This window comes from Megalobrama amblycephala, linkage group LG7 (assembly GCF_018812025.1).
Source record: "Megalobrama amblycephala isolate DHTTF-2021 linkage group LG7, ASM1881202v1, whole genome shotgun sequence".
Taxonomy (NCBI): Eukaryota; Metazoa; Chordata; class Actinopteri; order Cypriniformes; family Xenocyprididae; genus Megalobrama; species Megalobrama amblycephala.
This window is the reverse complement of record NC_063050.1, coordinates 3,072,217-3,088,254: the sequence shown is the minus strand read 5'-3', so window position 1 is coordinate 3,088,254 and position 16,038 is coordinate 3,072,217. Positions and strand designations below refer to the sequence as shown.

The following is a 16,038-nucleotide window of genomic DNA, read 5'->3' as shown; positions in this document are numbered from 1 at the left end:
ATCTGAATCACTGAACTCATCTAGAGCTCAATCTCTGAGTTAGATTTACATTATTGATTACAGCAGCACTGCGATTCTACAGCAGAACATCAGCTTTATCAATATAATCTGAAAGATTTCACAAAAGTTGTTCTGAATAAAAAAAAAAAAAAAATCTTTTATTTAGGCACACACAGACATCAAGAATCAGCCTGTGAATCTCAATGACGGTGACAAGCAACATATTCTGATCAACAGATCAACTCTGAACATTAGAAAACAAGCTACTAAAAAGTCACAGAAAAACAGCAAAAAACAAAATAGTGAGAATAAAGAAAATTACTAAGACAATTCAGCTCATAATTTATTCATGCAGCAATGCATGATGGGAGCCGTGGATGAGTTTTGATTGGTGGCTCCCAGAATGCACTGCAACATGCTTTATTATTCTCACCACTGTTGAGATTCACAGGCTGATTCTTGATCTCTGTGTGTCTAAATGAATGACTTTTTTTTTTTCCTAAGAACTTTTGATGAAACCTTTGAATTATTTTGAAAAAAAAAAAAAAAAAAAAAACTGGACCTTGTGCTGTAGATTCACAATTCTGCTGTAATCAATAATGTAAATTTTATATATTATAAATAAATGAGTTCAGTGATTCAGATCAAATAATGATTAAATGAAAACGTAACCAACATCACCTGATCATTTTTTAACTTTGCTTGTCTGGTTGGTTTTAATGCAGTTAAAACTGCCAAAATAAATTCTAATGTTAAATAGTCAAGGGTCAAGAGCCCAACTAAAACAAACCCTGACCTCTGTGATGGTGTCTTAAAAATAGTGATTTTCTCCTTTGGTGATTCTGCTTGTTATCATCAGGTGTCTTCAATAATGGTCAATCATTACTCAATTAATCACTTATTTATCTCATTAATGCTTCAGTGGGTGGAAAAAAAAATATGGCAGGACTTTTACTTTTTGAGCCCTGACTTTCCACCCCTGCGTGAGTCCTTTTGCTGTGTGGGACACTAATTAGTTGAATTAAAAATACTCAAAATTCTGATGCAAACAGTAAACCTAAAAAAGTTGTTGTTTTTTTGTTTTTTTGTTTTTTTTTTACAGTGTGTGGAAACTGATTACCTTAAATTTCTCAAGCATGTTTTACTCAGCGTTGTTAATACAAAGACATGAAGTTAACATTAGTTAACATTAATAAACTACATTAGTTAACATGAACTAATAATGAACTGCACTTCTACAGCATTTATTAATTTCAACATTTACTAGTACATTATTAAAATCAAGAGTTGCATTTGTTAACATTAATTAACGCACTGTGAAGTAACATGAACAAACTGCTGCATTTTTATTAACTAACATTAACAAAGATTAACAAATACAGTAACAAATGTATTGCTCATGGTTAGTTCATGCTAATACTACAACAAATAAATAAAATAATAAATGACAAATTAAACCTTTTTGTAAAATGTTACCAACCAATTAATATATTGATCATAAATATATGGAAATATATTTTCTTTCCGTAAGGGTGTGGATGTGTCAACTGCTATGGTCCCACCAAATGATGTTTATCTATACAGATATCAATTTTACCTTTCAACTTTTTACCTTTACATTTTTTTCATTCTTAAGGTCATGGTCCATTCTCTCATTTATTTGATATGAAGTTCATTCCTGCAGTCCACCCTGGTAAATATCAGAGTTTCTAACTTCTTTAGTCTTGGAGTTGGGTGTTTAAATCAGCAATTATTCTGTTGCACTATTATTTATTTTATTCTTTATATAATTAAAACCCACACACAGCAAAATCCCCAGTGTTAAATTAACACCCAAAGTGTACATATATGAGTCCATCTTGCCGGGTGTTAAAAAGTAACACTGAAGCAGTGTTAAAGTTAATGAGATAATTGATTGATGATTGAGTGATGATTGACAATTAGTGGAGACACCTGATGATAATAAGCAGAATCACTGAAGGAAAGAGAGAAAAAAGGTGTTAATTAATGTTTTATGAATGTTTCATTTCAAGTCACCATGAAAGAGGTCAGCGTTTGCTTTAGTTGGGCTCTTGACTCTTTACCTTTTATTGTTAATTATTCTCTGGCTGCTCCAACTTTGTGTTTGTAAAGCACATTTGTTATGGTAACAATATAATTTGATGTTGATATAATCATCATGTGATGGCCTGATGTCATTTAGAGTCTAAATCTCTGACTTTAGTATTAATGATTGTAGTCCTGTGATTTTACAGATCTGAGATCCAACAGCAGTAGTATTATTATTATTTTTTTTTTTAATAATAATACATTATGCACTGAAGCTTCAGTGTTTAAACACACACAGACATCAAGAATCAGCATCTGATTCTCAAGAACGGTGACGATAAATAAATACAAAATACTGACAAACAGATCAACTCTGAACATCACAAAACAAGCTACTGTCACAACAAAACAACAGAGAAATAAAAGCAAACATGAACAATCTACGAAAATTACAGGACAATTCAGCTGCATAATTTATTCATGCAGCAATGCATGATGGGAGCCATGGATGAGTTTTGATTGGTGGCTCCCATCATGCACTGCAACATGAAGCACTTTGTTTGATTGTCACCATTGTTGAGGGTCATATGCTGATTCTTGATGTCTGTGTGTGTTTCAAAAAATCCTTCAGATTATAAAAGCTCTGTGTAAACCTAAATTGATCAAAGTTGGAAGTTGTACCATTGTACAAACCAGTATAGTATTTTGTGAAGTTTTGTACCATTGTACCCCTAAAGGTACAATTATGTACTTTATTTTCTGAGAGTGAAAGGCAATCCTGTTTACTTTAGTTAAACCATGCAAACGAATTCCTTAAAAAAAGAAGTGGTACTCATTTGAGTAAAGCTTACTTGTTTTTTTTTTGTTTTTTGTTTTTTAAGGCAATCGGTTTGCGTGGTTTTAACAAGTAAACTGGATTGCCTTAGAAGTAAATGAAACTCAGTAATTCCAAGTTGTATGCAGAAAACATCACCTTAGCACAACTTGCATAAATGAGTTAGGAATACTCACAAAGTGTATTTTACTTGAAATGATTTAGTTGTTTAAAATAGTAATTCTGAGGAGTCTATACTAAGACAAGTACATCTAAAGTAAATGATTAAGTATACGATACAAATTTGTTTTAAGTTACTGGAACTCTCTTGTAAGTGTACAATACTAGACAGGCACTTGTTAGTTCTACATACTATTCCTATTTCACCTTACTTGGTTTTTTCAAGGCAATAGGTTTGCATGATTTCTTTTAAGTAAGGTTTACTTATTGGATTTTACAGTACTGTTTTTTTTTCTTCTTCTTTTTGCTAGGTCTCAAATGGTGCGTCAAACTACATACACAAGACTACAGGCTGAGGGCAAATGAGATGCTCTTTATTCTTTAATGAGGGTTTAAAGAGACAGTTAATGCAGAAACTCATTATGACTGCAGATCCGTTCACAATCTGAGGCTGTTACTGACTTAACCTCATGCTCCACGATCTACTCAACTCTAACTGCCATGGGTTTACTTTGACTTTACAGTTTGATTTTTGCAATTTGTGTCAGCATGCAATAAAAACAACACTAAAGCTTCATTAATCTCTTAGTTAAATTTAAAAAGCAAAAACCAAAAGTAGACAGAAATCTATAAAGAAAATCAAATTTTATTTCAATACATTTGTTTGTGAAAATTTTTGATTCGTACATTAATGGTGTGTGTGTGTGTGTGTGTGTGTGTGTGTGTGTGTGTGTGTGTGTGTGTGTGTGTGGTGTTTGTTACTTTCAGCATGAAGAAGCTTCAGTTCAGATGTTTGAGCACTTGGTGAAAGAGAATAGACTTCAGCAGGAGATGGAAGCATATGGACTGAAATTCAAAACTGATCAAAAAGAAAATGACCATTCCTTTATTGGAGAATTAATTGAGGGTGTGGATACGTCAAAGAAAGAGGTACAAACACATGTTAACTGTGATTGCAGACAACTTTCAGTATATAAGTGTTTAATAGTTGATAAGTGTCTTCATTCTTCCAGTGGACAGCAGAGGGCAGGACTGAGGACAAAGCTTTCCTGTATGAGATTGTGTCCAATGAAAGGAACAAAATTGATGTGGACAAATGGGACTATTTTGCTCGGTAAATATGTATTTACAATTCTTTTTTTGTAACAATGTATTTGCCCATTGGAAACTTTCTTCTGATTAGTGAACATATGCTTCAAGGTCAACAGGTCGAGTCAGTTTTATTTGTATAGCACTTCATACAATACACTTTGCTTCAACATAAAAATGGAAGAAAACCAAACAAGTTATATGATATCTTACAATTATTTTATCGGTAACACTTTACATTAAGGTTCCCTTTGTAAAGGGTTTATAAAGATGTTTATTAATGAGTAATAAGTCATTTACAAATGCATTATAAATCATTAATAATGCAGTTATAACTGTATGAATAAAAAGAGTGACTTTAACTCAATACCTGCCAAATAGTGAGCCGTTTTTAACTCACATGTTATAAATGCTTAATAAATGTATTTATTCGCACTTACTTAACTCAAAACCAGATTCCTGGTTTATTTCATGATGCAGCAAAAACTGACTATCATAATTAGACTGAAGGGTGTATTTGTGTTTTTCTTATTAATATCTCATGACTGCCACTTTTTTTATGTTGCTTACCAGAAGTTTCTGTCTTACCCATGATACTCTCCAAAAAGGTCATGATGTCTATCCACAGCAGTGTATAAAAACTGATTTCTTGTTTTTTAAGATGAAATTCCAAATATATTTTGAAAATAAAACATAAGATAATAACCATAACTTGATGAGATATTAATAATGAAAAATGTAATTCCTGTATTAGTTATCTGTGAATTTCAATGATAAGTGGAAACTTGTGAGCCATTTATTCATGAGTTATGAACATTAATAACCTGGAGAGTATCATGGGAAAGACAGAAACTTCTGGTAAGCAACATAAGGCAAGTGGCAGTCATGAGATATTAATAAGAAAACCACAAATACAACACCCTTCAGTTTAATTATGATAGTAAATTTTTGCTGCATCATGAAATAAACCAGGAATCTGGTTTTGAGTTAAATAATAAATACATTTATTAAGCATTTATAACATGCGAGTTAAAAACGGATCACTATTTGGCAGGTATTGCATTAAAGTAACCCTTTTTATTCATACAGTTATAACTGCATTATTAATGATTTATAATGCATTTGTAAATGACTTATTACTCATTAACAAACACCTTTATAAACCATTTACAAAGGGAACCTTAATGTAAAGTGTTACCATTTTATGTAGTGTACTGATTTACATTATTGAATTGACATGAGACCTGGTTGTCATATTTAGTGTAATTCTACAAAAAAAGAGGAAAAATGTATCTAAAGCATAAACACTGTGTAAAGTTATAATTTGTATTATTATTATAGTAGATTGTTGTCCAAGTTTTAAACAACTACAAGCATGTGGGGAAGATCATATAGTTCAAAGAAATTATAATTCTTTAAATCTAAATCTTTCCACTTAAATCATCATTTTATTTCACAGAGACTGTCATCATCTTGGCATTTCAAAGAGCTTTGACCATCAGCGACTGCTGAAGTTCGCTCGAGTGTGTAGAGTGGAGATAAAGGGTGAGGCTGAAAAAACGAGGCGATCCATCTGCTACAGGGACAAGGTACATTTAATACGTTTATTCTCATCAATCTTTACATATCACTTTGCAAAAAAATAATAGTAAAATAAATAAAAAAGGACTTTTTAAATGCTAAATAGTAAATATGTTATTTGTTAAATAAGTTATTTTATATTATAGTATAGTATGTTATGATTGTAATGAATCAGTCTATGACTCTACAGCATCTTTTGAGTCATTTTATGCATTTGCAGATTAAGTATAACAACTTTTAATCACACCAACCATGATCTTGTGGTACAAATATATGATACACTCCCCCTACCACTTCTGATGCCTGGACTTAGTGATTTGGCCTTATTTATTTATTATTTCTGAGTTACCCTAACTAATATATGCATGACTTGTATTAAACTAAACTAATATTTATTGTTCACATGTAGTCAGAGGAGAACTGCCCCCTTTAACACTTTCACTACATTTAATGAAGTAAATCGAGTTGAAATGAATTGTTGTATACACTCTTAAAACAGATGTGTTAAAAACAACACAACCTGTGTTATATTTTAACACACCCGTGTGTCTAGTTAAGGACAACACATTTTGTGTTAATTTTAACTCAACCAGTGTGTTATTTTTTCTTAATACAGGCATAAAATATTTAACACACTAATGTGTGTGTGAGAGAGAGAGAGAAACGACACTGTGTCCAACACAACATGTGTTAACTATCATCCAATCACATTGCTGCTACGTCACTCCACAAGCCGTTAAGCAAGTTTGTGCCTCTTTCTTCATTGGCGGATGACTTAACACATGGGTGTGTTCAGATATAACACAGGTTGTGTTAAAAACAACACATCCGTGTGTCTAGTTAAGGACAACACATGTTGTGTTACTTTTTTTTAACTCAACCAGTGTGTTATTCTTCTTAACACAGGCAATGTGTTAAAATATTTAACACACTAATGTGTCATAAATCACACAATTTGTGTCATAGATGTGCTATTTTTGAGCAGTTAAAATGAATGCAATACACTCTCTTAGAAAGGATGTGTTAAAACTGACTCAAAATGTGTTAAATTATTACACATCAGTGTGTGAGTTTAGGGACAACACTTGTGTGTTAATTCTGACACATTCACTGAGTCAATGATTTTAACACAGTAAATGTGTCAGGAAGGTGATCTGCTGTTAACAAGCAGAATCAAAGGAGAAAATCACAATTTTTAAGCCACCATCGTGGAGATGAGGGTTTGCTTTAGTTGGGCTCTTGAACCTTGACTTTTGAAATATTAGATTTTGTTTGGGCTGTTGTAACAGCTAGTCAAGCAAACAGAAAAGACGATCAGGTGGTGTTGGTTATGTTTTCACATAATCATTATTTGATCTAAATCACTGAACTCATTTAGAGCCCAATCTCTGAGTTAGATTTACATTATTGATTACAGCAGCACTGTGATTCTACAGCAGATCAGCTTTATCAATATAATCCAAAGGATTTCCCAAAAGTTGTTCTGATTTAAAAAAAAAACAAAAGCTCTTTCATTTAGAGACACAGACATCAAGAATCAGCCTGTGAATCTCAACAGTGGTGAGAATAATAAAGTATGTTGCAGTGCATTCTGGGAGCCACCACATCTTTTCTCTTTGCTTGTCTGTCTGTATAACTCAGTTACAACAGCCCAAGCAAAATCTAATATTAAAAAGGCAAGAGTCAAGAGCTCAACTAAATCAAACACTCATCTCAATGATGGTAACTTAAAATTGTGAATTTCTCCTTTGATTCTGCTTGTTAACAGCAGATCACCTTCCTGACACATTTAATGTGTTAAAATCATAACACAATGAATGTGTCAAAATGAACACAAGTCCACCGATGAAGAAAGAGGCACAAACTTGCTTAACGGTTTGTGGAGTGACGCAGCAGCAATGTGATTGGATGATAGTTTAACACATGTTGTGTTGGACACAGTGTTGTTTCTCTCTCTCTCTCTCTCTGCACATGATCAACTTAAATTGACACAAAAATGTGTTATTAATTAACACATCCTTTTTGAGAGTGTAAAGGTCTGTGCTAATATCTTTTGTTTTATTATAAAAAATTATCAACAAGCTGTACGTCTTTGTCAGTTAATATAATATAATATAATATAATATAATATAATATAATATAATATAATATAATATAATATAATATAATATGCATATTTTTCACATTCTGGTACATTGTTCTTTCTCTAACAGGAAGCAGATAATATTTTTGACATGTTTCGCACCAGATACACTCTGCACCGCCAGGCCTACCAGCACAAGACTGTCAATATTATTGAAACCATGTAAGCTTTTTTTTTTTTTTTTACTTGATACATGGTCAATCACAGAATTAATACATTTCTGTATGACTGCTGCAGAATCTTTTTTTTTTCTTCTTCTTCTTATTTATTTATTTATTTATTTTTTGCTGGCTGACTGACTCTAGGGTCAGATTATACCACAAAAGTGTATTATTTCTTTCATAGCTGTGATACATGTATATTTTTGTGTCCTGTTTCCAGACATTCATCATCTTTTTTTATTTAATATAGGTCCTGTAATATACACAACATATATATATATATATATATATATATATATATATATATATATATATATATATATATATATATATATATATATATATATATATATATATATATATACTTGTTTTTCTTTGCATTTTAGGATTAAAGAAGCCCTAGTAAAAGCTGATGGCCATTTGCAGATCTCTGAAGCGATAAAAGATATGAAAGAATACACCAAACTCACAGGTCAGTGGGAAGCTTGTGTATGAGACTAAAAGAAAAGGAAAAGGGAGGGAGAGGGAATTAAATCCACATATGGTACAATGATGTATCTATAATCTACTCAGAAGGTTGTTTATGGATTTGTTATTAGGGATGTTTCAACTAAAATGCGAAAGAACAATATTTATGTTCTTCCTTTCCTAACAGATCATATTCTTGAGAAAATATTGTATCCTGAGTATGATCACAAAAAGATACTTGAAAATGCCCAAAGATATCTTAACAATGACAAAACAAAACCAGATGAAGCCAAAAAAATACTTGAAACTGCTGCAGAGAAACACAGAAAGGGTGCAGAAAAACTTGCAGAAAAAGCTGCAGAGAAAATCCAAAAAGATGTAAAGAAACTTGAAAAAGACAAAAAAACAGAGACAGCACGAGAAATCCTTCAGGAAGAAGATCTTCAGCATGCTAGAGAAAAAGTGATGAAAATTCTCAAAAGGGACCTGCCAAAGTTTCTGGGAGAGGCCAGACTGGAGAAAAGAGACACCCAAGAGGTATTTGACAGAGTAAAACTAAAATAAACTACCTAGATCATTATATTTTATATTGTAACATTGTTTTCAGTGTGTAGCAGCTTGAATAGTTAATGAGACAAAATATCACAATACCAGCTTAAGATCAGATATTACAGATATTAGTATAAGTGGTATTATACAGACTGAAAATATCATTCATGCCATTAATTTTTGCCATTTGGTGTATTTTACTGCTAATTTTCTCAAACCATCATAAAGGTAAAGAGTGACTGGAAAGCAGCAGTGGAGAAATGGTATAAGGAAATAAGACAAGATCCAAACGCTGATGATTTTGTGGTTGATGTAAGTTCAGAAATAAACCTTTAATCTGCATCTCTTGATCTCTTCAGTTTAAGTTATCTCTTAAATTATTCAAATGGGAATTTTCTCTTATTCAGGTGGTTCATATTGATCACGGCATGAAGGATAAAAACCCCATGGACAGTGTCTATTTCTACCGCAAGAGGGACCCTGACAAAGCCTTCCTGAAGAAGGATCAGGTACTCATGTGACTTTGAAATATTAAAAATACACATTCATTTACCAACTAAGTTTACAAACAAATTATTTACACAAAGAAGCCCATTCATTCCTGTTACGACCCTTCCATGGCTGTAGTTTATCTATAGGGGAGAAGGGGAACATTAGGCCAGTCAAGGTCACTGTCATTTTAAAATACCAAGAAATGAGATGAGAGATAAACGGAGACGGCGATACGAAGTGAACTTGTAATTTATTATAAATTATGCATAAACTATTAAAGTTGAGATTATTTACAAAGAAAGGAGAAAAGTAAAGAATAAACAATTTTACAGAGCAAAACAGAAACACCGGCAAACTCACAATATTTAAGAACTGAGGAGAAACAAAGGGATACCAGACCGTGCCAAATGAAAGAAAACAATAAAACAAAAAGTAATCTTTCTAATCCATTTATACACTAAATCTAACTAATACAAAAGAAATAAAGAAAGAAAAATCTTCAACGTCCGAGACGTCGTATCTGTTCTACACTGACTAGCAAACCAAAATTACAACAGGTGGCACAGGTCCCTACCCTAATGTATATAGACAGAAATCAAACTAAGTGTGTGCACCTATGTAGGTCACGTGACATGCTTACCTAACCCTTCTCCTCCATTCAGCTCAACACTTTTGTAAAGCTTTCAAACACTCACAAATGGGGAAACAATAGGGGAACTCAGAAAATCAAGGTTTGCATGGTAATCAAAGCACACTAACATAACTCTAGCAAAAAAAAAAAAAAAAAAAAGTAACACTTTATAATAATGTTCAGTTATAAGACACTTGTAAATTATTAGTTAATGATGAACTAGTCATTTACAAAACATGATTATATGTTCATAAATGATTGATAAGTGATGTGTTAACATTTTATGAATGTTTTATTAATTCAGTTATAGGTCATTTATAAATTATTAGATAATGTTCAACAAATCATTTACAAAACATGAATATACATTCATATATGATTAATAAGTGATATACTAACATTTTATGAATGTTTTATTAATTTGGCTATAAGTCATTTATAATTTATTAGTTAATGATCAGTGATTAGTTAATGAGTATTAGTAAATTATCATTAGTAAATGATCAGTATATGATTTATTGATGAAGTTGTAAGCTGGTCTGTGTTCAAAAGCACAAACATGCAGGTATGCTAAAGCACTATTTTTAAGAAGAGTAATTTATTTGTTTTGAAGTGGATAAACATTTATAAATACCTTACAGTCAGGTGATTCCAGTGGATTATATTAAATCCTTTCACTCATCAGCACAGGCTTGTGTTCTGTGTGGAGTGTGTGGGGTCTAGTGATGAAGTCATCCTCTGATCCGGATTTACCTTCCACTGAAGCTCACATCAGGTGCACGGAGTTAAACACTCCATGTGTGTCAGAGAAGACAGCTGTCTATACCCTCACCAGTCAGCACTTACACTGCAGTACACACTACAAAGTGTTCAACAACTGTTATAGATGATGTGTAAAGGCATGAATAAATCATTTACAAAGCTTTCTGCATCCCCTATTCTAAAGTGTAAACTATTCTTCACTTGTAAATGTGTTACACATCATTTGTAGACCTTTCTTACCTGTTGCAAATTATTTGTATATGTATACAAGTCATTTATAACACTTTCTGCATACCCTATTCTAAAGTGTAAACTATTCATCACTTATAAATGTGTTGCGTATCATTTGTAGACCTTTCTTTCCTGTTAAAAATTATTTGTATATGTATACAAGTAATTTATAACACTTTCTGCATACCCTATTCTAAAGTGTAAACTATTCATCACTTATAAATGTGTTACATATCATTTGCAGAGCTTCTTTATAAATTATGTACAAACTGCAATTTGTAAATTTTCCATTTATTTGCCAATATGCAAAGTATACCTTTCAGTTACAGGATATAAAAATCTATACGAATCCCAATATTTAAATTATATATTTGTATATAAAGATTATAATATTTTTATGCAAATATATTTTACTATTATATAGATATCTTTGAGCCCCTAACTCACCCCTTATACCTAAACATGACCACTTTTTAGCCACTTAATATATCTATATTAATATATCTGTTAATATATCTAAAACGCAATATAGATATATTAACAGTGACTGTTATCTTAGTTGATATACTGTTGTATAAAAAGAATAATTTTAAGCTCCCTACTCCACCCTATAACCTTAAGCATAACCATTTTGACAATATACGCAGTGTAACAGGCAGATAAATGTACGTTAGTCACAATAATTTATTTAAAACATTACAAAAAGCAGTATACAGAACAGACAAAACGACGCGTGTGCTACATCACCAGCGAAATGACAGCAAATCATAATTTTGTGTGAGTAACAGAAGGAAATTAAAGTGTTTAATCGCTGCAAACATTCCTCTGATCTGCATTTCCATCCTTTTAAGCGTCGCGCTGAATGTAACACAGCAACTCAAATTCAGCATGTCACAAACACTCTATGGTAGTCGCAAATCACATGTGACAGCCAATAAGGAGCGAGGTTTGACGTCACTGCCGCAAACCTGTGTCTTATTGTTAGACGCGCCAATTTTTATTTGAAAGTTATGAAACGGCGGATTGATACGATTTTTAATGTATAATGGTTATATTACATTATAAGAATCTTTTCCTCACACGATGGCATCGTACGACTTCTGAAGACTTGAAAAAAATGCTCGAAACAATGGACTACGTTTATTATCAGTTTATGGTGCGTTTTCATGTTATGGTGAGGAGCTGTTCCATGAAAAACAAGATAAAAATTAAATGATTAAGTGCTGGTTAAACGGTGGCAGAGTGTTTTTTTTTTTTTTGTTTTTTAAATAATGTAAATTTTAGGCTTGGGTAAAGTGATGGAGTGAGATGGATCATGTAACAAGAACATCTGCAAATGATGTGTAACACATTTATAAGTGATGAATAGTTTACACTTTAGAATAGGGGATGCAGAAAGCTTTGTAAATGATTTATTCATGCCTTTACGCATCATCTATAACAGTTGTTGAACACTTTGTAGTGTGTACTGCAGTGTAAATGCTGACTGGTGAGGGTATAGACAGCTGTCTTCTCTGACACACATGGAGTGTTTAACTCTGTGCACCTGATGTGAGCTTCAGTGGAAGGTAAATCCGGATCAGAGGATGACTTCATCACTAGACCCCACACACTCCACACAGAACACAAGCCTGTGCTGATGAGTGAAAGGATTTAATATAATCCACTGGAATCACCTGACTGTAAGGTATTTATAAATGTTTATCCACTTCAAAACAAATAAATTACTCTTCTTAAAAATAGTGCTTTAGCATACCTGCATGTTTGTGCTTTTGAACACAGACCAGCTTACAACTTCATCAATAAATCATATACTGATCATTTACTAATGGTTTGTTCAACATTTGTTCATGATTAACAAATGTTTATTGAGATGATACTAAAACAATTTTGTCATAAATACTTCAGTTATTATAAGTGATAAATAATATCTTAACTAATAACTTATAAACCATCTACTAATGATCTGTTTGATTTATTTAATTAAGATAACTTACAACACATTTGTAAATTGTTAGCATAACACGTATTAATCATTTATGAATGTATATTGTAATGTTTTGTAAATGATTATCATTAACTAATAACTTATAAGTGTCTCATAACTGAACTAATAAAACATTAATAAAATGTTAACATATCACTTATTAATCATTTATGAACGTATAGCCATGTTTTGTAAATGATTTGTTCATAATTAACAAATAATTTATAAATGACTTATAAATGAATTTATAAAACATTCATAAAATATTAGTATATCACTTATTAATCATTTATAAATGTATATTCATGTTTTGTTAATCATCTACTAATAATTCATAAATGACTTATAACGGAACGTTATTATAAAGTGTTACCAAAAAAAAAACAAAAAAACAAGAAGGTAAGAAAAAACACAAGGTACAAAAATAACAAAAAAACTCAAGTTCACACAAATGGGCCGGCTACCGTCTGCGCGCTGGAATTTCCCTTATATAGCCTCCCTCCCCTGTCGCACAGCGTTCCGATTGGATCATCTCCTAACGTCATCCCATCCAATTCGTTTTTTTCCCCCGGATGATTGGTAGCCAAGACAACCAATCAGCTTGCATCTGCACCACTGAGAGAGAGAGTGACAGAAAGAAAAAGGGGAGAGAAAGAAAATACAAGAAAACACCCTACACCACCACTAAATATCACATAAGGACGTAACAATTCCTAACAATCACGTACTGCCTGAAAAAGGGTAAACTATTGCAAGATTTCTCAATTCAAGTCATATTTATTTCCATTGTGTATTCCTCATTCTGTCTTTTTGAAGCCTCTGTAATTAAAAACATTTACAGGTATTAATAATGTTTTGAAAGGGAATGTTGAAAATAATACACAGTACAGTACATACTATGTTGTGAATTATAACCCCATTAATTTCTGACTCTTGTAATGACAGATGTTCCTGCCAAAAGATTTTTATGAAAAGCTGTTTAGAGTGTACTATAAAGGCCCAGAAGAAAAGCTCAAGGAAGCTCAGCAGTGCTTTGAAAAGTGGAGCAGAGAATATTTTAAACCGAAGGTATGACCTTCCCTCTCATATGTTGATACCCTCTCAATGTGTGTGTGTTCAGATGTACATGTGAGTATACAGGGTCATCATATGTTTGTGTGTTTAAATTATGATATCTTTCATCTTATGTTCCAGAACACAACCCAGTGAGATCCCACATCAGGTCAAGGACAGCGATCTCATGAGGAGTACTGGTTCAGACACTTCCTCAATGTGTGGATGTTTGTTCTTTTTAGATTAACAAAACAAATTTTATCGCCATGGTCATATTATTAACATTCATAGTCTACACTGTAAAACCCAACAAGTTAAGTTAGCTCAAACCATTTGAGGAAACCGGTTGCCTTAAACCATTTGTTTAAAAAACAATATTTATGAGTAGCATGAACATATTTGTCCACAATCAGAGACTGCCTAAAATCACACCCTATACATGTACTATTCCCTACATTAGTTTACTAATATAATCCACTTGAGAGAGTGAATTCAGACACTGATGAACACCTGCTGTTAACAATAAGAATCACTGAAGGAAAGAGATGAGCAGAAACACAAAGACTGTTTTCCAATCACAGCCTTAAAGGATTGAAACATTAACATTTTCAAGGGTCAAGAGGTCAACTAAAGCAAACACAGATCTCCATCATGGTAATGTCAAACAAAACAAACATCAACATCTAAACCTCTGTTAATTCTCAATAAGAACTTCTGTAGACGTCTGGCAGGAGTTGTTTAATGTCTTATCTTCAGTTGAATTCATGTAGCATTTGCTTTTATCCAAAGTGACTTGCAAATGAGGAACATCACGATTAAATGATGACGACTGATTGACAGCTCTGCTCTAAACCTCTATTAATGCTGTGCTCTTATGATTGCTACTGAAGTCACACATGTGTGCATATGAGCTTATTTCTGAATAAACCTAATGACAGATGACAAAACAGAGGACAAAAAGTGGTGCAATGAAATATCAGTGATGATCTAAAATCATAAAAAATACCCAAATCAATGTAAACAAAGTTGCTAAAATAAAGTGGAGGAAGACTTTTGAACTAGAGCTGACCTCGGATAGACTTAAAGTGCTGGTAATGGGATGTTTTAGTTCACAAATATGGTAGAATATTTGGCCATAATAGCAGATTTATATTCTATTTACTTGCTATTATTATTCACACAATGTGGTGTTGATGTCAGATAGACACTAATTAGTGATTTACTATAGAGGATGGTGAAGGGTTGTGCTATAACAATAAATACAGGTAACTGATGGATCATTTAATATTATATCACTCCTTTGGTTGTGTGTGTAGAGTAGAGATCTGGTTATTAATCTTGAGAGAGATTTTGGGGATTTACACATTTTTAGGGATTAAATTGTTTACAGAGGCTTTCTAGATCTATCCTTTGACCTTTATTCAGTTCAGATACATATTTCTTGTGTTATTGCTAGGAAAACAAGTTATTTATGAAAAAAAAAAAAGGTTTTCAGTTTGTTGTCATAAACTAAATAAATAAATAACTGTGTTGTGTTTACAGCAATGGTGGAGCAGTGATTTATTATCTCTTATCTACTGTAATAAATGTGATCTTTCCTTTATTTTGTGTACAAGTGTCTTTGCTTCATGTGTCTCTCTAATTAATATGTTGCATGCTCTAATGAGAGTGTTAAACCTTATCACTGAATTAATGCAAATAAGTAATTATGGAAATGCATTTTTGTCACATAGAATATTTAATATAAATATATAAAGACTATAGTTTTATTATTATTATTATTTTTTTTTTTTTTGTGATTAATTGTACACACCTCTTTGTTTAAAAAAAAAGGTAAACAAAGCATTA

The 16,038-nt window shown here is 32.1% G+C and overlaps 1 protein-coding gene across 1 annotated transcript in view; it reads left to right on the top strand.

Annotated features, from left to right (window-relative positions):
- The window catches only part of LOC125271578 (deoxynucleoside triphosphate triphosphohydrolase SAMHD1-like), a 29,437-nt gene extending 13,644 nt beyond the window's left edge, over positions 1 to 15,793 (top strand). Inside the window, exons 5-16 of the mRNA XM_048195656.1 lie at positions 1,637 to 1,693; positions 3,355 to 3,365; positions 3,809 to 3,973; positions 4,057 to 4,157; positions 5,592 to 5,721; positions 7,927 to 8,018; positions 8,404 to 8,489; positions 8,673 to 9,022; positions 9,263 to 9,346; positions 9,442 to 9,543; positions 14,083 to 14,205; positions 14,332 to 15,793. Of these exons, the coding sequence (XP_048051613.1) occupies positions 1,637 to 1,693; positions 3,355 to 3,365; positions 3,809 to 3,973; positions 4,057 to 4,157; positions 5,592 to 5,721; positions 7,927 to 8,018; positions 8,404 to 8,489; positions 8,673 to 9,022; positions 9,263 to 9,346; positions 9,442 to 9,543; positions 14,083 to 14,205; positions 14,332 to 14,346 (1,316 nt within the window). The 3' untranslated portion in view covers positions 14,347 to 15,793. The remainder of the gene's footprint in view (positions 1 to 1,636; positions 1,694 to 3,354; positions 3,366 to 3,808; positions 3,974 to 4,056; positions 4,158 to 5,591; positions 5,722 to 7,926; positions 8,019 to 8,403; positions 8,490 to 8,672; positions 9,023 to 9,262; positions 9,347 to 9,441; positions 9,544 to 14,082; positions 14,206 to 14,331) is intronic.
- The last annotated feature ends 245 nt before the right edge of the window (positions 15,794 to 16,038 follow it).